Below are 26,991 nucleotides of genomic sequence, written 5' to 3'. Positions count from 1 at the left end.
AATGGACATAGCCCTAGAATAGGCCATGTTGATCGCGTGGGGCTTAGGTGATTAGATGTGAACCTACTTTAACCTAGGCATTGAACGAGTGAAATTTCATGAGATTCTGAGACCAAAGTGCGTGAGTTCCACTTGACGTGGAATGTCCCAAATATCGTTTTTGGTAATGTTGAGGAAAAAACCCAACAATTAAACCTGATGGCCTTTCAAATTCAAATGAATCTTTAATAATCATGCACTATCGTTGTAGCTCACTGTTCAATGTGGGTAAACCTGCAAATTTGTATCTAATATACGTGATGCATTCCTTCATTTAATCAGTACTTTTTGACACGGTCCGTCATGTCAAACAGTTTGGAGTGGTGCAAAAGAACCTATGTTTACTAATGCACAAATTCACACTTCGAATCAGTTTATATTATCACGAGTAAAAAGGAAGTCCAAGCTCACTTGTTCTCAAATTTCCGTCCTCTTCTGTCCGGTTTAAATACATCGCATTCAACACTAACCACCGAGCTAAAGATCGACAATGACGACTGAAGACCCGGCTGTTACCCTTCTCAGGGACTACCTGCGTATCAAATCCGTACATCCCAACCCTGATTATGACTCGTGCGTTACACTTCTCAAAGGTCAAGCCGAGACAATCGGTTTGGATTATCAAGTTACGGAGCTGGTCAAGGGAAAACCCATACTGATCATGTCTTGGATGGGATATGAACCCCACCTTCCGACGATCCTTTTGAACTCTCACATGGACGTGGTACCTGTGTCCGAGGAATGTTGGAAATACGGCCCGTTCGAAGCTGTGAAAGAGCCCAATGGCGATATCTTCGCCCGAGGAATTCAGGATATGAAATCCGTCGGAATCCAATACATCGAGGCCGTTCGGGGCCTTAAGGAGCAAGGCAAAAGATTGAAAAGAACGATTCACATCTGGTAAGATCATGACTGTGTAAGGTACTAATTTCACACGAATGAAAAAGCCGTCCCCCCCCCTTCAGCCAATTATTTGATTCAAGCTCTAGGGGCTTCGGCAAGAATCTTCTCCCTAGATGTTGTGGGTTCAAACCCTGGTCTCGTTTTGGAGAAAAGTAAGTGAGGAGGATGGAGCCAAGGCCCTCTTTCATGCAAAGAAACATTGCTAATCACTATCTCACGTCTTCTCCACTAAAAACATTGCCTTCAGATTCCAGGGTTTGAACCTTTTGGGATGTGATTTTAGCTTGGTTCACACGCCTTCTTATACGGCTGGACATGTAAGGAATATGACTCGTTCTGGTGGAAGGGACAGAATTTCTTAGAAACATGCCATATCTGTAAATCGGCCCCCAAAATATCAAGACTGTAACTAGAGCTACTAACTAAAAAATCTTTTGTTAAAGTATCCCTTGCGTAGATATAACACAATCCAATGATTTAGCATGAATTAGAGTTCAATGGCTTTAGTAGTCTTTGTATCGAAGGTGGGACTTCAAATATTTTTGAAGTAAATTGTACGGATGATGTGAAAGTCCCCTTTCGAAAAAAAAACTTCGTACAATTGCTTTTACCAATATGCTTAAAAAAAATCATTTTCACTGGCTTTTTTGAGTTCCTCGATTTTAAATATCTAGAAACCGATGTACAGTACGCCATTTTTACCGTGGAAAAATATCTTTTTGTAACTATTAATATTAAAAAACGGCTTCTAGGAATATGACCACTTGGAAACATCCAACAGGCTTTACCGATGTTCCATTATCTAGCTACTTTCCTTAGAAGTAAAATTAAGACATTAAGAACAACATTGTACTCTACTGTGTCTGACCAGATTGAGGGGAAGAACCTTCGATTTCGGAAGTTTTAGGAAAGCATTTTCCAAATTAGCTTCCTTTCTGGGCCCGTTGCAGTTTGTTTAATGTTCAAAGATTTTAAATTGGTAATCTAGCTTCTCGTAGCTCAAACTAAATAAATACACCACTAAATGCCTATTACAGACTGTTACTGAAATATATAGAATCGCTCCACGAAACTCGCATATACTATGGAAGCCTGTCTAATTGAATAACATCAATTGATGGCAGGCGCTGTACATGTGTATGAGACAAGTTCACTTAAGTTTTATTCAAAAAAACAAGCCAGAAATGAATGCCATTAGTCACAAAGTCGTTTATTTCGAAAGGCTTGCTTCGTTACATCTTTAAATACTTTTTAAACCAATTCTCCTTGGCTTGAAAATTGTGTCTGCCTTAGGGAGTGGCTACCCGATTGTAAGGAATCACCTATCCTGCAAGGGCTGGTTCCTGACCATCGGCAATATGTCCCCGAAGTATTATACCATATCGTATGTCGTCCAATGTGGTCGTCGTGTCTTGGGTGTTGGCAAAGAAAGAGTGTGATAGGATATCAAGTTCTGTTTCGAGCCAGACACTTTGTCAGCTACTTTCTCTTGCTCACTCTGAAATCCGCCATTGTTATATTATATTACATTTTTTTACGGATTTCCTTACCGCTACTGAGATTGGAATCCCAGCACTTCAAGACGAGAAATATATTCATTATACTCGACTAACCAACGAATTGGATTTGGCTGATCTGGCTAACCCTTGATTATAAGGTTGATCTGGAATGCTATCTAAAAATTTGTCCAAGTCTGACTTGAAAGATGCAACCGGATCAACAAAGCTTACGTATTCCCTACGAATATTAGAGGGAAGCAAATTAAACAATGAAGGAGCCCGAGAAAGAAGAGAAGTGGACTTCATTGTTTTAACTAGCCTGGATTCTCGAGGGCTTGAAGGTGCTCTCAAAACGCACATTAAGCCTCTACGGTCACTAAAAATGACCCTAAATCCTGGGTTGGGACAAAGATCATGAATGCTTTTGAAAAGTGCAGTATCAGATACCTTTCGTACCTTCTCTGAGTACTCTACAATCCCAACCTTTCTAACCTCTCCCAATACGAGAGCTCTCTCATATCCTCAATGTTCCTAACAAAACATCTTTGGGCCTGCTCGAGCTTTTGCAAACCTGCTGAACTCATTGGATCCCAAATGGGTGAAGCATATTCAAGATGTGGTTGAACAATCGACTTTTACAGAGTTAGCATCGTGATGCTGTCTCTGGACTTAATTGTGCGATATATCACGGACTTTTAGAAATATGGACTGCGAACGAGCTTGCCGGCAAATCGGCCTGCCCTTGGTCATAGCCACTCTGAGCCACTTTTCGAATTAAAGTAATACAATACGAAACGTAGATCTCTTCAATTAACGGTAGGTCAATTTTAACTCGTTTACATGCAAAGTCGATCGTTTCAAAGTTATGTTGTCAAAAGCTTATGTGGCTGACCAAGAGCAGGCCTAAAATTCAAATTCTATGTAGTGTTTACTACATAACTTTGAACATGTCTCTTGAGTTCCCTAAGCATAGGTTTGGGCTCAAACTTGGCTGAGTTCATCAATTCAACAAGATCTAGTGGTCGTATCAAGTGCTTATTTGGAATAAGATGAGCGGTTTAGGAGATAGGATATTTTTGCTTCCGTTTGCAGTCCTATCTCTAGAAGTCAGTGGATATATCCAACCACATGTTTGAAAAGCTTTACCAACTCTCAACTGGATATGCTCATCGAATTTTCCATTATCTTGGGAGGACTACACCTAAATCCTTCATGGATGAAACCTGCTGAATGTCCTTACCTTCAACATCTACTAGTGGAGTGTTTAATGACGTCGACCCAAAGGTCATTGAGCGGAATTTCATTCCATTCAGTGCCATGTTACTCACAGCAACCCAAGACTAGATTTGGTCTAGGACCTCTACCACACAACCGAAATTCTGACCATTCCTACCCACTACCAATTTTGTATCATCAGCATAGCAAGAGATACTGACATCACTACTACCAAGCTTCTGACACTGAGCAATGGAGATGATGTAATGGAGAGGACCCAAAATGGAGCCCTGAGGAACACACGACTTGACATCATGTGTGTCACTGAGGGATCCCTCAACCTTAACCAATTGCTTCTTACCACAAATGAAACTTCTTAACCAATTGAGAACCTTGCTTTGGATCCCAATCTCATGGAGCCAGTTAACTAAAAGGCCATGATCCACCTTGTCAAAGACCATGGCAAAGTCGAGATAAACTACATCAACTGATTCATGGCTCTCTAGTTTCTTAATAACCTGCTCAATATGTTCAATCAGTTGGGTAACCGTGCTAAAATGTGCTCGGAACCCATGCTGGCTAGGAGGAAGGACTTCATGAATATCAAGAAATTCAACAAGTTTGAACTTCATGATCTTCTCAAACACCTTCGCCATATTCGAAGTGAGAGTAATCAGCCTATAATTACTGGAGAGTGGCTTATCTCCCCCTTTGAAAATTGGAATAACATGAGCTAGCTTCAGAGAAGAAGAGAACTTGCCCTGATCCAAGATGCAACGCATCAAGTACGAGAAAACAGGAGCAAGAACCTGTGAGCATCTCATCAGAAACTGAGATGTCACACCATCAGGGCCAGGAGAGCTCGAGGGTCTCAGGTCCCTGATGGCCTCAAAAGCATCTTGATCTGTGACTACAAGATCATCTAAATGCTCAAGGCTATGTATTGTTGTATTGTTACAAGGTACAGATCAAGACCTTGGAGATGACAAACTAAGACCTCTACGTATCCATTAGACATTTTTACATGACTAATGTGCTATTCTCATGTCATTTATAACATATAGACATACGCCCTCATGTCGAAAAAAGGGCGCACTCTATCAGATCGAACTAAATTGGAACCAACCATGGCTAGCTCTTCATCTTAGATCCCTGGTCGAAGCCAAGTTTGTCATGGAAATGAACAAAATAGAATGCCTATCTAAAGCTAGTTCCTCAAGAACCTCGATCTTTGTGCTCTCTTTTTTGGAAATAAGACAATGCACATTCAAATAAAGCCCTTTTATGGGCAGATAGCCCTTCGATGGACTAGAGTTATCAAATCCTTGACTAGGCTCTCTAACCTTAAAAAATCCTGCTTTTGGACAAAACTCATGTAAGGTGGAGGATAAGAGAACCTATGGGGAGAGGGTAAAAGAGGAGGAGAAGAGGGAGAAGGAACTCTGGTCACCACCTCAGCATACGATCTAAAAGATTCGTTGGGCTCCTGACGACTAGAGGGGGGATTAGGGCTACAAAGTTTGGGCAGAAGAGGGGTTAGAGGAATTAAGGATGAGGTTGGAGGAGAGGGAGGGGAACAATGGGAGGGAAAGAGGGAAGGGGAAAGGAAAGGGGTGGGGTAAGTCTGTTGAGAGACTTGACAATGAGGTTGAGACAACTGCTGTCTCTTCTTCCTCGTGCCCCTGAGATGGGCCTTTGTGCATTTGAAAATGAGGCATACCTTGTGCGTCAATGATCTCAATAAATGGGTGAAAATAGCTACATGCCTGTTTGGAACATTGGAACATGACACTTGATTAAGCCAAACTTTCGAAGTTTGGGACACCATTCTGGGTGGGCCAATTTACACCCTTTCCCGGCCTTTTTGCATCTCTGTCGTTTATGGGCATCACAAATTTCGAGCGCATTCCCTTCTATGCTCTCTTAGTCCTTTGTTGATTGAATTCTAACACTTAGCAGCTAGCTCGCTTTACTGCCAGACCTGAAATAGCATCTTCGGGTAACGCAAATTTTGAGTTATTTTCAGGAGAAAGTAACCAGTGAAATGGCTACAGGTTTTGAAAACCACACTATTGATATCATTGGCTTCCTGAAACATTGAAGCACTTAAGCACCATCGATATAACCTTTTGCTAGCCATTAGAGAGTCACTGCAACAGACTTTGAACTCGGATTTCGTCGAACTTAAAAGAGGAATTTGGCGTGGATAAATGCTATGCTGAATGGCCGTGTTTGACCGGTTTGGAAATAAGAACAAGAGTATAAGGAAACAAAAAAATGATCAGGTTTAGAATTCGGGCATGACTTTGCTAAATAAGATTATCATAAACATCGATTCAAATTTGAACTCATTTTTATGAACAGCCACGAAACTCGTCACCTACAATGAGGTTGTGCCCCCTGATGTCCTGATTTCGAAAAGTACACTCATAAGTAAGGGTTGGAAAGATAACGATTTTACGTTAAATAATGTTTTGAACTATTTTGGCCATTTGGGGCAAAAAACACTTCCTCACGAATTTTAACTTCAAAATAACTCAAAACCAAGGATATTCGAGAAATAAACGGTTTTAGTCATATTAAGGCGAAATCTCAGAGAAATACAGGGTGGCAAGAAATAAAGGGCCACTTTGGCTCTATCTCATCATGTTTGTCCTCTTTCACAGATATGGTCGATATGAAACCTCCACCTTACATTCAGAGGAACTATTGAAAACCTAGCGTAGTGCCATGCAGCAAATTTTCATAAGTTAAAAAAACCTATTAACCAAAAGAAACTATTTTTTCTAACCCCTACTCATAAGTCTCTGCATTTTTTGGTGAAGACACTGCCTGGGCATAGCGTGGTTAGCTATCTAAGGATAATAGTCTATTACTTACCCTGATAATATGTTTTTTGACATCACCCAGAGAGGTCTCTTCTGACAGCAGGACAATCTCCTTATTTCGTTCATAACCCATGAAAACGCTTTGCAGTCCATCCAAGTTTTTTCTTGCCTTTACTTTCTCGACGATTTCCTTCACTTTGGAAGAGACGCTAGAGTCGCCCAACGACACAATGGCGCCGTCTTCGAAGAGCACAGTGACAAAACAATAGTGTTCAGCCATCTTCGCTGGTGAAAAGTACGGTGAAGGTATTTTTTTTAATGATGCCAAAACTAACAATACTGGCAGAGCTTAAAGAAACTTCCGACCTTCGCTACTACTTTTTCTTCATGTTGTCCGTGATATCAGTGAGGGCGACACGGCAAATACATATTTGGTGTCATTACATGGCAAATTCTCATTTATCTGTCATGCTCTGGTCAAACCAAAGTCTAATGTAAGTGAGATTTAAGAAACAGTAAATATAGTTGATTCTGAATAATGTGGCTAGAAGTGACATAAGAAATCCTCTACATGATACATTGTTTAAAAAGCTTAATTATTTTGAATCCAGATATTGCATCTATTAGTACCCTACTTAAGATAAATTATATTTCAAGTGGCAAACTTATTGTTTTCTAGTAATCAGTGAACCAAAAGTGAGGAAGCTTGGCTAGCAAATGCACTAGACAAAAGAAAGACCCCATTATGATTGCGATTGAGAGGGCCTAAGTTGTCCATCAATTTGTAAATTGTATTTTGTCTAAAAGGCAGATATTATTTAAGGGGCACAGAGTAATAGCAAAGTACAGTACACTATATCTCAGTTTTAACTTTGGACTCCAATAAATTGCTTTTTTTGAAAAACATCCAAAATAGTCAAAATAGTCAAGTAAACGGGTGTTGTATATCCTAAGCCATAAAATTCCATGATTATGAAGCATCCAAGTGAGATTTTGGATCAATCCAAAAATAAACATATTGTTGCTTTAAGCAACATATTGTCCTTTAAACTCATTTGGATGCTTCATAATCATGGAATTGTATGTCTTAAGAGATACAACACATGGTTTGATTCTAGGACAACTCGACCCAGTGGACAACTCAACCCAGCAGACAACTCGACCCCGCGGACAACTCAACCCCAGCAGACAACTTGATCCAGTGGACAACTCAACCCAGTACAGATATTAAGCCCAATATGTTGGCTTGCAAATAGTTCATACTTATGGAGCAAAATTTAAACCGTGATGTAAAAGTTGTCAAAATTTGAAAGCTTTAAGACTGTTCATCATTTGATCTTTAAAGCAAATTATGTTAAATCAATTACGGTGTGAAAATCAAGTTTGCTAATGTTTTAATCAAAACTGATCTTTTATTTAATACCTCACTGATACTAGCATCTTTGCATGTAAATCAAATGTTGACTCATCAAGCTTTAGTTTCGTTCCATATTCATGTTATTTTTGGTCATAATGTTGTGTTTAGTTATTGTACTGGGTCGAGTTGTCCACTGAGCAAGGAATTTCTGCCACTTTCTGCCACCATTTTCTGCCACTTGGTCAAAAATGGATTTTAATGATGTTTCATCCCTGTCAAGACCAGGCTGATTGCGTGGGAAGCTCGTTTGCAGTCCATATTTGTAGAAGCCCATGCCTCAATCAGGGAAGTCTGCCTCATCGGATCTCCTCTTCCCTGACTGGAGGAATGAACAAAATTTAAAAAGAAATTATCTTTGAAGCCTTACTTCCAATACCCAGAAGTTTTTCTTCACTCTGTTAGGCATTTGAATACAATTGATGTTCTCTGCTCTATTACGTTTGGTTTTATCAAATTGACATACGACGTTTCAAATTCAAACAATATTCATTTATAACCCACAGGCTCTGAAATTGTCCCCAAGCTAGAGGCAATCTGTTAGCTCCGATACACTCCTATTTACAAAATGACTCGCGCTCGCTGGCAGGCCCGGAGGAAAAGACGGAAAGTTAAGACGCCAATTATCTGAGAATAGTGCCGGACCAACGTAACGTTTTCCCTTGGAGCACCAAGAGTGCCGGTTTTCCTCGAATATTTGGACCCGGCACTACCTTTGCGCACTAACGTATCATCCTGTCTTAAGGGATCCCTCAACCTTAACCAATTGCTTCCTACCACAAATGAAACTTCTTAACCAATTGAGAACCTTGTTGGATCCCAATCTCATGGAGCCAGTTAACTAAAAGGCCATGATCCACCTTGTCAAAGACCATGGCAAAGTCAAGATAAACTACATCAACTGATTCATGGCTCTCTAGTCCCTCAATAACCTGCTCAATATGTTCAATCAGTTGGGTAACCGTGCTAAAATGTGCTCGGAACCCATGCTGGCTAGGAGGAAGGACTTCATGAATATCAAGAAATTCAACAAGTTTGAACTTCATGATCTTCTCAAACACCTTCGCCATATTCGAAGTGAGAGTAATCAGCCTATAATTACTGGAGAGTGGCTTATCTCCCCCTTTGAAAATTGGAACAACATGAGCTAGCTTCAGAGAAGAGGAGAACTTGCCCTGATCCAAGATGCAACGCATCAAGTACGAGAAAACAAGAGCAAGAACCTGTGAGCATCTCATCAGAAACTGAGATGTCACACCATCAGGGCCAGGAGAGCTCAAGGGTCTCAACAAGTTTGAACTTCATGATTTTCTCAAACACCTTGGCAATTTTCGAATGAGAGAAATCGGCCTATGGTTACTCGGGAGCGACTTATCTTCCCCTTTGAACATTGGAAGAGTATGAGTTCAGCTTTGAAAGTCCCCCAAACCACCAGAGGGGCGTAATTTCTAGAAAAGTGCTTGCTAGCTATTTTATTTTTCGAAACGGCTGGATCTATTCCTTGAGTAGGTGAAGACAAAAATTGATCATAAATTGAATTAATTGAAAAATAAAAAATATGGAAAATTCAAGAGGCAAAAATTATACTATTATTTTCAAAAGCTGACGGCTATTGTCTTCTTGATGAATGTGTAAATTCAAATTGGAACAAATTTTCTTTTGCCGTGATTCTGAACCAGGTACTGTGCTGTCAAATTTGTTAGTCTTATTTTCCAAATTATTTCTTGTTATGGTTCGTGCTATGCTATGGTTTATCCTTGGCAAACTATTTATTTTTTATGGCAAACGGCCTTTTATTTAAAGGAACTTTCTTGAATATATTTCTATCTTGAATTTCTGGGGATCACATTTCCCAAAGCGATAAGGAAATCCGTAAAAAAATGAGTTTTCACATTAGTTACAGCCAGAAATTATTGCACAGGACTACGGAATTATTTTTCAATCAAAATGCTCAAATATCATGCTTTGTTTACCATTGTTCTAGCTTTGTTCCTGATGAAGAACTGGGAGGGATCGATGGCATGGGGAAATACGTTTCCTCTCCAGATTTCAAGAAATTGAATGTTGGGATGGCTTTGGATGAAGGACTAGGAACACTGGATGAAGAAATCCCAGTGTATTTTACAGAGCGAAATCCATTTGTGGTCAAGTTCCATTGTTCAGGTATGCACTGGCTCATTTTGAATGGGAAGGAAACATGCACTAAAAATAACTCACGTTGGTTTAAAGGCAATCCTGGTCATGGATCTCTTTTCATTGAGAACACGGCGGCCGCAAAAGTTCAGTACATGATCAATAAGATGCTGAAGTTTCGCCAAGAGCAGAAGAAATTGTTTGATGAGGACCCTAAAAAGGCTTTGGGGAATGTCACTACCGTAAATATGACCTTCATGTCGGGTGGACTGCAAATGAATGTAGTTCCCAATGAACTGTGCATCGGCTTTGATATACGTGTGTCTCCTACACACAATATTGTCGAGTTCCAGAAAATGCTTGAAAACTGGATGGAAGAGGTAACTATGGAAGCAAAAACCTAGGTTGCTAATAATGTCACAACAATGAGGCTTTTAATTTGGAGTCATGAACTTCCAAAGCTACCGCCATTGTAGAGATGTTCGATACAAAAAGGAAAGGAAGTCGTAATATATATCACACTTAACTTTATTAGCTGGAATCTTCTTCTTCCTCATTGCCAGCAATAGCTGAAACTAAAACCCGTTTTCAGGGTCGGTACTTGGCACCCCCCAAGATTCCGGCAATGCAGGTACCTGCCTTGGGCACCATTCCCACAAACGCAGGTTTCAACTGGTCGAAAGACACCGTCTTTTCTTTTCCTCGCAAAAGAAGTATGAATGATTTGTCGCCCTGGCGGAGAACTTTGAACGGTCCTTTGTATGGCGTTTCTCGAGGATGCGGCTTTTCATCTCGCCCAATGTAGACAAAATCGGAAGTCTTGCAGGAGGCAGGAACATGCTGTTTAGTAGAGCCATGAAAGTGTGCAGGCTTGGGAATCAGGTGTTGATAAGCTTTCTGAAGCTCAGGAGGGGAACCACAATTTGGTGTTGGGAAAGGTCTGAGGGCCAAAACTCGCCCGGCACGGCAAAATCAAAGTTGTGCCATACACGAGTTGGGCACAAGAGGTCTCCAAATTGGCCTTGGGAGCGGTCTGAATCCCAAGCAACACCCAGGGCAACTGGTCATCCAATTAGAACCTTCTAAGAGGGCCCAATGCCCATCTTTAAGATGGCGATGTTCTCGCTCAATAAGGACATTGGCCTGTGGATGATATGCGGTTGTAGTGTTGAGAGACATACCCATGTGGTTTGCCAGATCACTCCAGAGATTGGATAAAAATTGACGACCACGGTCAGTAGTGATCTGGTTGGGAACTCCAAATTGAGAGATCCAGTGGGATATCAGGGCGCAGGCACATGAAAAGACTGTTGCATTGGGCAGAGGAATTGGCTCTGGCCAGCAAGAGTTTAGGTTTATAATGGTAAAAAGGAACCGGTTCCCGCCACTAGCTCAACAGGCCCAACCAAATCTATGTGGATGTGTTGGAACCGACACTGCCGTGTGGGAAGGTGTTCTACTGGAGCCTTGACATGGCGGAGCACTTTGGCTTTTTGGCATGAAGAACAAGTGCGGAACCAATTCGTGATATGCTTGCAACATTGGAACCAGACAAAACAGTTTGTGAGAAGGTTCTTGGTTGCACGGATGCCAGAATGAGCCATGTTGTGCAACAAATTGGACACTTCGCGTCACAGACTGGCAGGTACGATGGGCCAGGGTTGTTCCGTAAAAGTGTCGAACAGAAGGGACTGGCCACCCCGGAGTTACTGGAACCCTCTTGATCTTAAGTGCGCTAGTGCTTGATTTCAGTTGTTCTGGCTCAGGGTCATCTTGCTGCGCATGTGAGAAATTTGCCTAGTCTAAACCAGGAACATGCAGATGAAATGCGTCAAAGAGAAGAAGTATTACACTTCTATCAATAAGCCAAGGCAGCAAGATGGGAATGTCCTAGAAGGACAAAAGACATGGAGACCTCTGCTCTGGCTGTCAGTTGCACATCTTTATTAAATCTAAGTGCAATTAAACCACTGACTTTTTCCTTTGCAAGATCAGTTATATATAAGTTGAAGGAACTTCCATAGCAAATTTCAGTACAATTGGGGCTTTGGTTGACAGTCAAGAGTCAAATGAGATTTATCAATATCTGTGTACTTGAGCAAGACATTTGAAGGAAAATTGACATCGCAATTGTCCAGAAGGACAATTTGTGGTGACGCAAGTTAGTAATTCTCAATAATGAGTGTAGCAGTCTTAAAATTCCCTCAGTTCTAAAAAAAAATCATTCAATGGAGCGAGTCACCTAATTCCAAAACCGGCCACATTTATATTTTTTGTGTTTCTCATCAATCCCATAGATGGTATTAGTTCTTGAAGCGTGCAAACTGAAATGTGCCTCCAGTATGTGTACTTAGGCTTCAGATTGCCATACCCATTGGTACAAAATTGGTACCCAATTGGTACAAAAATGAGCTTATTGACTTGACTAGAACCGGAAATAATGCTTTTACAATGAGCCTCTACATGCACATATTCCGTCATCCTTGGAACGTCCACTTGTCCATTTTGCAACATATTTATAAAGTTTGAAAACCTTGCCAATAAAATCCCAGAATATGCCAGAAAATATGCCAGATCCCAGAACCATGCCATCTTGAATTATCCCATGCCAAAGGGGTTCAAAATATGCCATATGTATACCTTTTAGGCATGCAAATGTGCCATCTGGTAGCACTGTTGAATTACAACCCAATGACAAGTAGGGAAGTATGACACCAAGTGGTTGACATCGAATGATGTTCAGTGTTGCCATTATGGCATTTAGGTGACCAGTTTCCAATGTCATTATGTACATGAAGAGGGACGGCTTCTTCTGGACGTCACACTCGCTTTTTTGCTTAAAAGAGGCAGGCCTACTTCTATTCAACTTCGTGCGCTTAAAGTTCTTTATTAGCATGCGTCTATTTTGCTTCAATGTTCTATGCTACAAGTCAACACTGAAAAACATTCAAAATGACCATCTGATTCGGAAACTTAATTATTAAAGTATAAATTCTAGCTATTTGCTGTAAAAATGACCAATTTTTTGGATAATGCGTATCATTTACTCAAACTAGCAGGATCACATTTTGTTGACTTTTAACTTTTTCTGTGACAATTGTGTACAATGATGAAACACTTGTTATTATTGAACAATTAAGAGTACCATTTGCATACGTTGATTGAGATCTTAAACTAGCTCTGATTTCCCAAAAAGGCCAGAAGTGTCTCCTTCATCTTATATTACCGCAAAAATTAAATCAAAATTCAAGCCAAACAACATAGCAGGCCTTGTCGGGGAGTCTTTGAGCACTGAGGATCTATGTGTCGACACAAGATGATATCCCCCACAAATACCTCTATCATGTTGCAAGAAGCACATGGCTAATTTCTTGTCCAAGGCAGGGATGAGAAATCATTAAAAGCCATTTTTGACCACGTGGCAGAAATGGTGACAGAGAGGGGCAGAAATCTCTTCAAAGTCGAATTTTGCCATCACCTAATATAAACATGCTGAAGGCCAACATTGAGAAACATTGGAACAAGATCCCCTAGATTACATTATCAAGACATGCACCAGGTTAAGGTCACGTTTGGAGGCCGTAATTGAAGCTGAGGGAGGTCTCATTAAATAGAAGTTGTTGATGGAACACTTGGAAGAGGGTTTTGGCAAATATTTTTTTTCTATTACTTGTTTGTTCAGGATTATACCCCATTTTCTAACAAAACTTTCTCACGCAAAATTCACTCCTGCACCCTGTAGGACTTATCTGTTCATTCATAAGTTGAAAGAAATGGGTTTTGAACTCCATGTTATCCATTAAGAGTTGCAATTGGTATAATTTGCCAAACAGCTCTTGGTTTTGAGAGAGTAAGTTCCTTGGCCAGGCTAACAACAGGTGTCACAAGCATGCAACATGCCCCACTTCCAATTCAGGAGAAACCTTGATCCACACTTTTAGGAATGAGAGACTTAGATCCAAAACCAATAGTTAACTTGACGCATCACCTCTGGAGTGAGCGCTTTCAAAATTTTGAATGCAGGTGTTTGATCGGACAAAGACTCCGCCCCACCAATAACTTGCATGACAGGAGTGCCTTTGCCACAAGAGTGTAAATAAGAGAGCTGGTTATGAATATAGAGTGAAACGAAAAAGAATAACTATTTATACAATAGCAGGAGCCTTCTTTGAGTAAAGTTTATAAAATTGAGGTTGGAAGAAAGTCAACAAGGTCAAGACACCTTGAATGCGTTCACTATTTCATGCCATCAAGTTTGAAGAGAGGAGCAAAGGCTTGCCCAAGCTTCTCTTCACACAAGAGGACATGAAATGGGGAATGCGTTTTAGGTGTTGACCAATCAACTTTTTGCAATCCAAACTCAAATAAACTGCATGCAAAGAACACTGACGCTATTGAACGTACAATTTTCTCTTACAAAAACCGGCTTTCAAGGTATGACTTTCACTTGAAACCATTTGAAGCAATATTTGACGTTAGAGAATGACTTTTTTTCACAAGTGGCTGGAAATTGAGATTCCAGCCACTTGTGAACACAGCGCCATGAAATAATAGCTATTTGTTAACCTGGAAATGCGGGAGATAATGTCCAGGGTTCGGTAGCGGGAGTTTCATTTTATTGGCGCCACGAGTGCGTCAGCACAAGGGGCGTCAACTAAAATGAAACGAGCAAGACCGGGCCCTGGGGATGAGCCCCCGCATTTCCAGGTTAATATAGCCTTTTCCTGATTGATTTTGTCTCATGGGCCTTCCGCCCAATTTTCTACAACCCTGAAGTCATTTTGGCACTATTCAAGTTACTAGTCCAACCCAGCAAGATGTGTCCATAGATGTACCATCGACCCATGACCCTGATAAAATATTCTTGCCAGCAAATGTGTTGAAAGGTTTTTTGCACTTATTACTTTTCATTTAAACCCATACCGTATATATGATATTATATGAATGCTTTCAAATTAAATGTTTAAGCCTAAAACATGTGCAATATGCATGCGTTTGATGAGAAATTACTCGGGCTCTTCATATCTGTGAATTTTGCTCACAGAAGAAAATCTGGTTCAGTGCTATTGAATGAGAGTTTTTCAGCAATCCTGCTACTTGCTAAGAATAGGCCAAGCTGTCACTGTCTCACCATCTTGCTACGTGCAAGAAAGCGGGGCAATAAAGTACTTCCCTGCTCTCAACTGCCTCATGCGGGCTCCCTTTGTATCGCGTAAGCGGTGCGTTCCAACATTGCTCACCGCTTGTCCACTAGTAAGGGGTTAACAATGTGATATTGTTAACCGCTTGGCCAGTAAGAGGGAAATAAAGTACTTGAGTGCCCCGCTTTTATGCACGTAGCAAGATGGTGAGACAGTGACAGCTTGGCGTAGCAGGGTCGTAGAAAATTGGGCGGAAGGCCCATGAGACAAAATCAATCAGGAAAATGCTATATTAACCTGGAAATGCGGGGGCTCATCCCCAGGGCCCGGTCTTGCTCGTTTAATTTTAGTTCACGCCCCTCATGCTGACGCACTCGTGGCGCCAATAAAATGAAACTCCCCCTACCGAACCCAGGACATTATCTCCCGCATTTCCAGGTTAACAAATAGCTATTATTTCCCACTTACTGGCCAAGCGGGTAACAATATCACATTGTTAACCCCTTGCTCACTAGAAGACAAGTGGTGAACAATGTTGGAACGCACTGCTTACGCGATAAAAAGGAAGCCTGCATGAGGCAGTTGAGAGCAGGAAAATTTCTTATGGTGGCGTTTGGTTTCCTTTGCATTCTGAAGAGGGAACATTATACCACTGAAAAGTGGTCTTTGTAATAGGAAAATTAATTTCTTTTTACCATACACTAACACCGAAATAAAAACAAACTTGGATCATTGATCATATTCTGGGTTGCATAGATGATGACGGTTTTATTGTCTTCAGTTCCACATTGTTTGAAGGTGATGGTATCTGGAATAACAAATGTAATTTCGTTCGATTTATTCCAATGTTGACATAAAGCTGCTCAATTTTTTTTGATCCTGAAGAGTCACAAACTAGAAGTCAGGTATTTGGAAGTTAGTTGAATTGCAATAGCGGCTGAGGATTGCCTGTTTTGTTAACCCAAGGTTCAATAAAGATATCAAGAAATCTTTCATCTTCTCAGACAGCCTCTGACATGGATACGTGGCCCATTTTGAAGGCATAATGTTGTTTGAGGGCATTGATTGACCTCTACCGCGTCTTCCTGAGGGCTCATGGACTCTTTTTCGATCCAATTGGGGGAAGCAAGATGGATTGAGATTGATGTTGTTTGATATGTTCAATAGATTGGCAAACGGAGCTCAACAACTTTTCATTACAAGCTTTTGTTCACAAGCATTGAGATCTCCGGCTCTTAAAACAGCTTCAATTGTCTGAATCCTCTCTTTGACCATTGAACAATTGCTCAAAAATGCCGACACCTGTAAAAAAAAGACGGATTAACTTTAGCAATGATTGGGCAATTCTATTTTTGGTTTTGGTTTTCAAGGGCTTTTCTAACCGCTACAAGGAATGTGATCTCCAGTACTATAAAAAGAAAAGTTGTAATTCGTATATCTATTACCGTTCAATCATTACATGTTATTAGAGTTACCAACGAGTTTGATTTGGCAGACCGAGCTTGTCCTTGATTGTAGGGTTGATCTGGAATGCCAGTTTAAAAAAAGTCCGACTTCAAAGATGCTACCGGTTCAACAAGACTTACATATTCCCACAAATATTAGAGGGAAGCAAATTGTACATTGGAGAGGCCTGAGAAAGAAGATAAATGGACTTAATTGTTCAAACTGGCTTGGATTCTCAAGGGCTGAATGAGTTTTTTGTCTTGAACTGCTCGGAATTTCATTTCCAGTAGCGGTAAGGATGTCTGCAAAAAAAATCATTTATGGTTTTCAGTTAACTGAAAAAAAAAATCCGTATAAACTTTCCATTCACGTCTTCATCGCTTTTTGACCCTTGCCCCGCCTCATTGGATTCATCTGTCTCTTCTGACAATGAGTTGCCCAATGGGGGTTCAACGGTAACCGAACAATTTTCCTTGGATTCAATGGAAGGATCGGAGATACCAACATGGTCAAAACCTGCATGTGTTTGTACAAGTTCCTACGAAAACCGAGTTAAAATGAATGCTCTATTTGATCCATCATAATCATACAAAACCATTAGTTCGCACACCTATTGGCATATCGCTGGCAGGTACATGTGTAAACATAGGCACACATTCTTTGGTCCGTGCAGCTATCACAACGAACTTGGCACAAGTTGCTGTTGCATGGGAAGCGGTTTATCCTCATCGTGTAGACAATCTCTTCACTTGTTGGATTTCGTTTCACAAGCGTGACACAATTTCCATTGACTCGTTCAAGCAAAAAGCTGGAGATCTCAGCATCAGTCAGGTGGCTCTTGATCATGTCGGGCTGGATCTTGGATTGTCCAACCCCCCGGATTTCTGGGATTTTGTTGATCTTGGTTGAAAATGGCCGAGCTCTCCTCAGTATAATCGGGAACTTGTAATTGATGAAAAGTATATACTTATACTAGAGACCCTAGTCAGAGACGCGCGAGGTTTGTCAAGTGGCTCCACTTACAAAAAGTTAGCGATCAGATGAACTAAAAAGTTTCCAAACATATTTCGAATTGATGCGCTAGATAAGAAAGAGTACTGGCATGACAAGCACCATTGATTATTTTTTCAAGGACACTGCGAAATTTTACTCAAAGACAAGCTGATTCATTTATATGGTATTTAAGATTATTAAAAATAGTTTTGTTACTTTCGAAATACTTTCTGAAGCCATTATTTTATAAGATTAGATTGCAGAAATATTTCATTCCTTTATTCAAAGTAACATTATGGCATGCAAACTCTATGCAAGTCTCTCACGAAACAAGTCCTATATACTTCACAATCTAATTCATTGAATATGGTTGTACTTTCTATTTTCGAGTGCTTTAGTCCAAATTGATCTGTCAGCATGGGAGAAATCAGCGTGACAACTATATTTTATTGAGAAATACCATACTGATGCAATTCTAATGGCAAAAGACACTTTAATACTGTAGAATATGTTGGTTGAACCCAAGGTGAATCAAATTCGTCATAAATCATTCAAAGTTTTGCCTTCTTATGCAATACAAACATGTTAAGTCTTTTTGGAAATGACCGACTCCCTGTTGGGAAGGTTTCCAAACAAAGCCCATGTTTGTTGACAATTGGCAGCCAATCAGATCGCTCGAATTTGATGACGTATACTCAACCTCGCGGGTCTCTGCATCCAGGGTCCCTAACTTATACTTTCTCCCTGTGACGCCCATCTTTGAAAAGTATCACTTTATTATACTTATAACTGTCCTTCTCTAATCTCTACTAAATCATCAGACAAAAGCTGTTCTCCACCTATACCAAGGATATCATAACAAAATATTTTTGGTTACAACTAGGTCCTGACTGAACCCTCTGCAGGTGGTATTTTTGATTGCCAGAAAATTGAGTTTCTGATATAATTTAGTTCCCTTTGGTATTGAGAATTCAATTTTAACATGACTTTGGACACATTGTAGCTATTCTGCCAGTAACTGGTACATTATGTCATGGAGCCCTTTGTACTGAATGCGAGCATTGATCCAGCAAATTTCGTAAAATTTTCTCGACCCTTGTTTTTTAGGTTAGAGGCCTTATCTAGGAATATAGACTTGCCAAGACATTGAAATTACTGGTTCCATCAAGAAACCCCATTTTTAGAACAAATAACCTAGGCAAAATACTAACCAAAGTCAAATTGGGACAATATGTTATGGGGCCCTATGTACTGAATGAAAGCATTGATCCAATAAATTTCATAAATTTTTCTCGACCCTTTCTTTTTAGGTTAGAGGCCTCATCTGCGAATTCTTTTTGCAGAAGGTAGGAGATGTGGTGTAGTAATTAGCGCAGTTTCCTAGAATGAGAGAGAGGTTGCTGGTTTGCATCTGTCATTTCAAATGGCCTAATTGATAAGCAATCTTGTAGCAATCTAAACTAGAAAACCAAGTAACTCGAATGCTTAAGAGTTCAACAGGACCTGTTGTACTTGATGAGCTTTTTTTAGGTCAATTGACGCTAGTTGGCAAGGGACAATGACATTTTGTGAAATCCTCCTTAAGGCAGGTTGAATTATTTCTAAAAAAAAACGTAAATGTACACGTAGATAAATCAGTAGTAAAATAAAAACATGCTTTTTGGGCATAACACAGAGCACATCACATATTCTATTGATTGCCTTTGTTTAGCAATCCATCTTAAAAGTGCAACAAAATGTATCCACAATAGTACATACTTACGGGGGTCGTTGTTTACCCCTTTGCACTTGAGCGCCCCCTTTTGACTTAGGTAGGGATGTGTCAAAGTTTTGGCTGTAGCATGAGTCAATTACAATAGTGTCGAAATAAATGGAGCTGCTTTACATAAAACAAAGGATAGTGCCCGAAACAATCAAAAGATAAAACTGTAAGCTCGCTTTGACACATAACTTCAATCATTGGTTGAAAAGGCGGCGTTTGACAGATCCCTACATGTCCAAAAGATGGCGCTTGGGCGCAAAGGGGCCAAAAAAACTTTCTGATCCTGTTATCCTAGGTAATTCCGACACCTCTGGAGGTCAGCCTCAACCAAGGCTTGTTCCTTGCGTTTCAGTGAAGTGTTTTCACCACATGGAAGAAAACTGCAACTTCAAATGCCACATTATAACCCCTGCAAAATTCTGTTCTTAAAAATGTGGTCAGACAGCCTGCTCAAACCCGTTTCATGAAGTGTGCTAGAGGAGAGTAATTGCTTGACAAGGAGTCGAATTAGAGGCTTCTACCCAGAATTTGGACGAGCCATCAACAATTCAAATTTGTATCATAATTACCCTAGGTATCTTGACAACAAATAGAACAATTTGCCCACCAGCAACAGCTGAGCGATACCTTATACCACTCCCCCAAATCCCATAACCACTAAATATTTGAGTAAAAGCATGCTCTAAATCATAAAAATCTTGCTGCAAGGGGTTTAGCTTTTTTGGTGGTTCAAGCTGAATTACAATGACAACCTCCACATGTTAATGTTGTAGAAAATTGTCAATATGGGATGGTTTTCTTTGGGGCATGCTTTCTGGCATATTTCGACTTTGCTCTGGCATGATCTGGCATATTTCATGAGCTAATGTGGCATGTTCAGAGCCCAGGGACCTGGCAGCACTGGTTTAATTTGCTTCCCTCTAATATACGGGGGGAATACGTAGGCCTTGTTGATCCGGTTGCATCTTTTGGCAAATTTTTGGATAGCATTCCAGATCAACCCTACATTCAAGGACTAGCTCGGTCTGCCAACTCAAGTTCGTTGATTGGTAGACCAAACATCATATAAAGATTGAAAGGTAATAAATAGGCGAATTATAACCTTTCATTTCAATAGTAGTGGGGATTTCACTTCCTGTAGCGGTTAGAAAAGCCCGTCAAAACCAAACCAAATACTCTTTAAACTACGTTCATATGTAGAAATTACGATTTCATGAGAGTGTGAACACAAACCGGCGGCAGAATGCAGAACAAGTACACAACTACTGCAAATGGGGCGAGCAGCGTTTAGTGCCTTTTGTAGGCTTGTTGGGGTACCCTATAGGGACTGTTAAGTCGGAATAGATCATTTTTCACTCACGAAACCTGTCAAGTTTCGTTTTGTTTTGGGAGGGCGACGAAACATAAACAAAACAAACATTGCTCACATGGGATGGAAAACATAACCATATTTATCTTCAAAATGAATCCTTTCAAGAGAAGAATGAAACCCCGGTGAAAACTAAGGATCGTGAAGACTGTTTCTCAGTTCAAAATGTAAACAATCACAGGCAGTGCATTGGGAGGGCGCGAAGAAAGCATCAAGAAACAACAACCGAAAAGCTTCTCTTTGAAAGAAAGGATTCCATCTCGTCTTTTCCATTGAAAATTGAAATTAGACAAGAGTATGGTTGGAGGGCATTTTTGTTGTGTCGTCGTATGTCAAAATTCTATGAAAAAACATTCAGCTCAAGGAATCAAGTTTCATTGATTTCCTGCAAATAAAGCCAGAAGACAGCTTTGGATTCAGGCCGTGAAACGTGAGCAAGATGACCGTTGTTCCAGTAAATGGTCACCGGGACCAGGTAAGAGAAAAGGAATAGTTTAGGAGTCTAAACGTCTATTCGTTTCTATAGATGCTAGGATTTGCTCAGTGCATTTCGTCCAAAATGAAAAAAGTGACGATCCGGACAGCAACCAATTGAGCTTGAGATGCTGATATTCGAAACTTCAGTTGCAAGAACCGTTCCGGATTGTGTGGTTGACCAAGAGTATCACGACAAATGTTGCAGGCCTTCACAGGATCGCAAGCGACATGAGTATTGCAAAAGGCTAGCTCTTGGTCATTGTCCAAGTCCATGGATCTGTCCAAGTGAGTCTCTGGAACAATCAACGGGTTTTCAAACAGGGTCGCAATTCGCTGATGTAATTCAAGTTTAGCCTGAGTCGGAACAACAAGCTTTTTAATTGTAAGGCTCTTGAAAACAGACGACTTTTCTAATCCGAATTTACGGAGCTGTTCGGCGATAATTTTCATTTTGTCAAGATTCTGCGACTCTTTCAAGAAAGCCATTTTTTGTTCTTCTGGACGTCCCAAGAGCTGCTGGATCGATTCTCCCTTGGGATATTTTGCTTGAAGAAGATCTGAAGGACGCTTCCAAACTTGGCTTTGATCAGTTTTTCCTTCTGGACGTTCATGATGGACAAAAAAATATAAGGCTGCACTGTCCACAAATACCGGCCACACATCAACATCTTGCGTCGACAACTTTTCGGTCGGAATCAAGGTCAAAGGTGAAGGTGTAAAGAGCTCCTCGAATGTTCATTGTGCAAAGAATCTTGGCTGAGATGGTGGAAAGTCGCCTTGGTCTTTGAACTTCTTGCACATTAAGTAAGTTTTGAAAAATACTTTCACCGTTTTTGGCCATTTGGAAATTAAGACCAGAAATTTTCGAGAACCCACTGACGTCAATGACGATTGCTGGGGCTGACATGGTGATAATTGAAGTTTTGAACTTTAACTGAGAAACAGTTTTCAGATCCTTAGCTTTCAACGAGGTTTCATTCTTCTCTAGAAAGGATTCACTTTGAAGATTAATATGGTTTTGATTTTCCATCCCATGTGAGCAATGTTTGTTTTGTTTATGTTTCGTCGCCCTCCCAAAACAAAACGAAACTTGACAGGTTTCGTGAGTGAAAAATGATCTATTCCGACTTAACAGTCCCTATTGTTAGAGCATCCGCTTTCCCAGGCTTACCAAGTCCAAGCTTTTTTACGGTATTTAAATTACAGCATGAGTTGCTGCTTTAACCTGCGGTCATTCCCGAGGGTGAGGTAATAATTAATGTTGCCTGTGACAACGAAGCGAGAATATCCCTCAATTGGGACACCCAGACTCAGATGGCAGGCCGAGCGAGAGAGTTGCCATTTAAATTCGTAACAAACAACAAAGCAAACAGTCCCTTAAGTTTGGGGACACATATTAAGTCACTTCTTACCTGCCTTGGACTTGGTGGGGGGAGATGGCGTCGAAAGTGCTGGTGGTGTTATTGCCAAGTCCCCAGGCATTCATCCTGCGGTGAGATCGACACGAAGTATCCATCTAGATTTATTAAGACTTGAAAATGTACTTCGGTATTGGCCACTATGGCACACATTCCGCCGCTGGGCTACCACTGTTTGTTCTACTTGGCCCTGGGAAACAACTAAGGATTCCCTCTCAGGGACGCCGACAATAGCTCCTCGAACAGGTTCAAGCTCACCATGGTTACCCATGGACCCAGAGATTTTGGGATGGGACTTAGACGCTCTATCCAGGACGACGTTTTGGTCGTTGTGGTCCAAATGGGCCTCCGGGTCATGGTCAAGTGGGTACTTTAACTCCTCATCTTGGCCTCGAGCTTGAACTGGATGGAGAATGGTGGGGCATGCTTGTTTATTCACGCGTTGGGACATATCTTGAGGAAATACGATGAATGATTCGACCTAAAGCTTGAAGTTTGTCCAACTTAAATATCCAATTACAGGATAGGAGAGAGTATGTATGATTTTTCAAAGACCAGATCGATCCTAGTGACTATTGGATTTGAATATTTTTAAATGAAAAATATTAGATTGATTGGCCAAGCTGTCTTTCCCTCCATTCCAAATTCCCGTTATGACAAATTACACAAGACTCTCTACCCAAACAGCTTGTTACATGGCCGAGCGGTGGCTGTTGACTAGATTCTTTACTGCATAGAGAGTGGGGTATATAAACAGAAAGAAAAGGGTACAGTTGGAGCAGAGCAACTAATTGACATAAGAGCTAGTAGAGTGACTGGAATAATATAAAAGCTCCGGGGGAGAGGACAGGCTAGGTAAACCAAAAGTACACCACCTTCTTCTGTGTGGAAAGGATTGAAATCAATCAAGGGGTAAATCCTTTAGTGTTTTGCCATTATAGGCACCTTTAAGCTACAGCTGACTGATGACGTCATATTAAAAAGGAAAGGTAAACAAATCTCCTGGACGGTCACTTTTCCAGCGCTACTAAGACTATTGAACACATTTAGCATTCATTCCTCCAAAATTTCAATGAAGCTGTTCTGCCATTACACTCAACGTTCAAGAGTTCTAGAAGGATGGATGAATCGCATCCACGGGAATCTCTTACAATCAGTGGACTCGCGCAAATTTTATTCAGAGGCCACCGCAGTGGCCAACTCTTCTGAAAGATGATATTCACCCACCCTTTTAGCTGTCCGCTTTTCCGGATTGGCCGAGGATAGGGATCTCCTTCACAAATTCCAATTTGATTTCCAGAGCAGTCGCTCTACCACCTCGGCAGTTACTCTCCTCTATGAAATTGTCCAATCTTTGTGGATCTCTCCTCAAGCACCATCAACCCAACTTTCCTCCACCAACCATCTCAAATCATCAATAGTCAAAGCTAGGGCCAGGATCGAAAACATTTCCAATAGACTTCCCATTAAGAATCTTCCCTCTCCAATAGTTCTTCAACTCTTCCGGACCTACATCAACCCAATTTTCCTCCACTGCCTTCCGCCCAATCCGCCCTCAAATCCGCCGATGCCACCTTCACCAAATTCCTCAAACGATTTCTGTGCGTTCCCCAATATGCCAAAAATGCATGGAGGTATTTTTACAGCCAAAAATCGGGCTGGCCAGGTTAGTGTCCCAATGTTGGGAACCTGACCTTTCCGGAGGTGACGTCCGGACACAAGTTGTCCTTCTCGGTCAAGGACGTACTAACACCCTACTGTCCTTGGCCTGACATCCCTTCTGAATATTGGCGGTCACGCACGTTTTTCCGGCTCCGGTCCAAATGTCATCAACGGCGGGAGCAAAAACAGGATCTGTTCAATCTGACCCACCCAATCTTCTGCAGTAATCAAGATTTTCATCGCTTGTCTCTACCCAACTGTTGATGTACTGGCTGTGATTCTCCTCTTCACCTTTTTCATGTAGACTAAGCTCAAAGTATGGAACCCTCCTAACAGGGGATATTGGCCGTATAGAGAAAGTGCAAAGAAGAATCCCCAAGTGGCGCAATTCTTATCCGAACAGAATATCTTCACTCTCTTCAAACATTAAAAGAGAGATGTATTTTCTTCGACTTCCCTCTTATGTTGAAGGTGTGCTTAAGACTGTTAACAATGTCACTTCTTTGGGACCACCAATCTTTGCGATCACTTTTCTTAGCTCGTAAAGGATCAGATTTGATGAAGACGCGCAAATTAGAAAATGGGCCTTTTTTGGAATTAAATGTCAAATCTCGTACACGTTACCATTCATTTTTCTGCTTGTATATGGAACACTTATGCCTGAAACATTCTTGAACAGTGAGTGCGTTTAAAAAACTTTTTTCCCTGCATGGTTCCAAATTATAAGTCCATTATTAAACCCCTTCTGTTATCATCAATTCGATGTTTGAGTAGTTCACACAATAAACAATTCTAGTCATAATTAGTGTGATGTATCATGCTAGTCAGGTATCTTATCGTTCTCACCATTTAATTCAAATTTTCTGATATCGATTTCTGCCTGCAAGTGCTCATCTGCTTGTATTCATGTGGAAAGGTGTATTAAACAAATTCAGCATTTCAAGATACTCAACTTCACCCGCTAAACCTTTTGCAACATAATGACATAACGGTTCAGCTTGCTCAATTATTTACATAAAATACAAGATTCGAGTCTGATTAGTAATGGTTGACAATAAGTATTAACCCAAGATTCCAGTCAAGATGGAAGATGACTGTCCCAAGAATCTCCGTCGATTTGATTAAGCTGTTGTATAAGGAAATAAGATGTGACAAGTGACCGCCCAAGGACGAATCAAAATGGAGGTTTCGTGACCCTTTTTCTCAGAAGGTTGAGTTTGACATCAGCTTAAAGGTCCCTATAGGGTCTCATATTTGAATGCCATCTTGTCTATTTCGTCTATAGTCTACAAGGACATTGTTTACAGACTATCAATTGATGAAGGTTGTGGTCTTTTAAAGATCAATGGGAGTTTGATCTTCAAAGACAGTGGCAAAGAAATCAAGGGAGTGAAATTGGCAGGCATGCAAATGATGCATCTTTTAGCAATTTTTCCTAATAAAGAGTCATACATTTGCATTACGATATCGACCAAAAAGCTGAAATTTCAAGACCTCCAACCAATCTTGTACATCTTTTCGCCCAAACTTTGAAATGCTTCAACATCACCCTTGGTCTTGGAAGTCACCGCAGCAAACATTGTTCTATCTTCAGCATCTGGGTAATAGACTCTTAGATGGAAGAATTTTTAGAGCGGACTTCCACAAGCCTTCAAGCAGATCACCAAGCCTTTTTTGAGACTGGCAGTTTTGTAAAAAAAATCTAAATCGTTCCTTAAGTTACAAAATGAACCCATTCTCCCTCGACAAGCACACAATAACAGCATTATGGAAATATGTGCTTCAACTATGTTACACATTCTTTTAAGCATTATGACTCCAATTGAGGATTGGCACAAGAGCCTGCATTTGGTGCATGAGAATTGCCAGAGTAGAACCTTTGAAGGAAACAAGTGCCAAATCTTGTTAACGAACCCGGATGGATTGTGAATTGTTTTAAATGATAAGGATAAAGAAGAATTGGGAAGGCCTTACGCTGACGTATTGCAGACTGTTGATGGCATAGTGACTCTAGGGCATGAAGAAGTACTAGACCTTGGCAAACTGACGAGTTACATCACGTCATTCCGAGGTAACTGGAAATCATCAAGCATGAATTTAATGCCAATTGTAGTGATAGTAGAGGCTTAACGTCTTTTTGAGAGCACGTTCAAGCCTCAAGAATCCAGGCTTCGTAGATCAATGAAGTCCGAAAAAAATAAACAATAATAAAAGTGCTAAAATAAAAGCCTTTTTTGCTCAATTTCAGGCTGGAGGTGGCATTCGAATGGAGTTCGTGTATAAGTTTCTCAATCAAAGTGTAACATCGGTATCCCCAGATGACCCGTGGTACCAGGCATTTCAGCTTGGGGTTCAAGCTCATAAATTGAAAGTGACTCCACAAGTTCTTTGTGCGGTCACGGACAGCCGTTATCTGAGGGAAGTTGACATTCCAGTTTTAGGATTCTCACCAATGATCCACACTCCTGTTCTTGCTCATGACCACGATGAATTTCTCAATGAGAGTATTTTTCTTAGAGGTATAGAAATTTATAAGGACATTATCACCGAACTTGCTTCAGTATAAAAGGTTTGCAATGATTTGTTGAAGAGAATTGATGAATAAACAAAAAGAAGCCCGGCCTCTACGTATACCACGTTATTGCTTGGAAAGATAAAAGATGTGCGAGGTAAACGAATCTCTGAAAACCTG

At 40.7% G+C, this 26,991-nt stretch overlaps 1 protein-coding gene across 1 annotated transcript; it reads left to right on the top strand.

Annotated features, from left to right (window-relative positions):
• The first annotated feature begins 149 nt into the window (after positions 1-149).
• LOC131883757 (aminoacylase-1-like) lies at positions 150-26,920 on the top strand. Its single transcript, XM_059231308.1, has 4 exons — positions 150-939; positions 9,883-10,061; positions 10,128-10,411; positions 26,548-26,920. The coding sequence occupies exons 1-4, from the start codon at positions 530-532 to the stop codon at positions 26,863-26,865; spliced, it is 1,191 nt and encodes a 396-aa protein (XP_059087291.1). The 5' UTR covers positions 150-529; the 3' UTR covers positions 26,866-26,920.
• Positions 26,921-26,991: the final 71 nt, after the last annotated feature.

This window comes from Tigriopus californicus, chromosome 7, assembly GCF_007210705.1.
Source record: "Tigriopus californicus strain San Diego chromosome 7, Tcal_SD_v2.1, whole genome shotgun sequence".
NCBI classification, from domain to species: domain Eukaryota; kingdom Metazoa; phylum Arthropoda; class Copepoda; order Harpacticoida; family Harpacticidae; genus Tigriopus; species Tigriopus californicus.
The sequence above is the reverse complement of the archived record's forward strand: the minus strand, read 5'-3'. Positions and strand labels throughout refer to the sequence as shown.

Bases quoted from the DNA above. Each gene is read 5' to 3' on its own strand.
- LOC131883757 (XM_059231308.1), top strand. From the start codon at position 530: ATGACGACTGAAGACCCGGCTGTTACCCTTCTCAGGGACTACCTGCGT. The intron at 940-9,882 runs GTAAGATCATGA...CCATTGTTCTAG, and splicing joins AAAAGAACGATTCACATCTG to CTTTGTTCCTGATGAAGAAC. The intron at 10,412-26,547 runs GTAACTATGGAA...GCTCAATTTCAG, and splicing joins TTGAAAACTGGATGGAAGAG to GCTGGAGGTGGCATTCGAAT.